Source organism: Cucurbita pepo, unplaced genomic scaffold (assembly GCF_002806865.2).
Source record: "Cucurbita pepo subsp. pepo cultivar mu-cu-16 unplaced genomic scaffold, ASM280686v2 Cp4.1_scaffold003208, whole genome shotgun sequence".
Taxonomy (NCBI): Eukaryota; Viridiplantae; Streptophyta; class Magnoliopsida; order Cucurbitales; family Cucurbitaceae; genus Cucurbita; species Cucurbita pepo.
Window position 1 is genome coordinate 1 of NW_019649223.1, and position 1,234 is coordinate 1,234.

The 1,234-nt window shown below is 52.2% G+C and overlaps 1 protein-coding gene across 1 annotated transcript; it reads right to left on the minus strand.

Annotated features, from left to right (window-relative positions):
* Positions 1-6: 6 nt before the first annotated feature.
* Positions 7-1,231, minus strand: LOC111786885 (omega-hydroxypalmitate O-feruloyl transferase-like; the record flags this gene model as incomplete). Its single annotated transcript, XM_023667086.1, has 2 exons — positions 7-927; positions 1,007-1,231. Coding segments are annotated over 2 exons (1,140 nt in total), but the record flags the coding sequence as incomplete, so codon positions are not given.
* Between the last annotated feature and the right edge of the window lie 3 nt (positions 1,232-1,234).

A 1,234-nucleotide genomic window follows, 5' to 3' on the forward strand; every position in this document is an offset into this window, starting at 1 on the left:
AAGGCAATTTGATCATATTGCAAATACATGGTGCAAGAACTTCTTCATCTTCTCCTCCTCCATACTGATCCAAGCATTGACACTACTTGTACTCCCCCGGCTGCCGTTGGCCGGAGAAAGCAACAGCACAAACTCATCGTTCCCATTTGCCACCGGACCACCGTGGATCGGCTTCCCGAACCCGAAATCCAGCTCCCTAAACGCCAATTTCCACCAAGCCGAAACATAAAAGCTATTCCCATTACAAGTCGCCGGAATGCCTCTATAAACCTCCAGCCAATCAATCGCCGACCTCACATACTCCTCCGTTGAGACCCTTTCAATCCCCTCCTTCACCTTCTCCACGCAAAACGAAAACGGCCGCTCCACCACCTCCGCCGCACGCGCCGCCGCAAACCCAGTCACCACTGCGTTCCCGACGAACCCATCGGGGAGAACCGGGCGGATCTTGGACCGGACATCAACCGCAAAGAGAACCATGGAGATTTCATCCGGCCGGTCTGTATAAACCGCTCGAGTCCTGGCCCGCCAGAGCTGGGCCAATATGGCCTGGAAGGTGGAACACGGAGCGGCGGTACGCTTTAGGGCAGCGATGGTGGAGGGGGAGAAAGGGATAACGGTGTGACGGCGGTTTTCGACGGCGATTGGCGGCGCTGGAGAGGGGGAGAGCTTGGTGACGGTGGTGAAGGCGGAGGGGAGTTTTTGAGTTGGAGAAATGCAAGTGTATTCTTGGTGAGGGTGTGTGATAAGAGGGGGGATTCGAGCTTTGAAGCATGTTCTATTGTTGAAAATGGTTTGGGTTTTGAGGCCTTGGCCGCGGCAGATTGAGGCTAGGTTTTGGAACATATCTGCGGCGGATTTGCCGTCCAAAACGCCGTGGTTCGTCACCATTCCAATCGCATAGCCGCCGCATGCGAACTTTGTAACCTAACAGAAGTAGAGATGATTTAACATCTAAGTTATTTGAAGATCTTACAAATTGATGCAACCATTTCTCGTCATATACCTGAATCGTAAACAGAGCTCTTTCCGGGAGGCTTCTATGGAGTCCAGGCCGATGAACAAACTGACAAAAACTCGGATTCGGAAGAGACAAATCCCCAAGTTCCTTCATCATTACCTTCGATTTCGCATTCACAAACACAACGCCGGCATTGTTACAAACCAGTTCCAATCGGCCAGTCTCCCGGTTCACCTGAAGCCGACCGGCCAAGAAATAGTACGGAACCAAAAG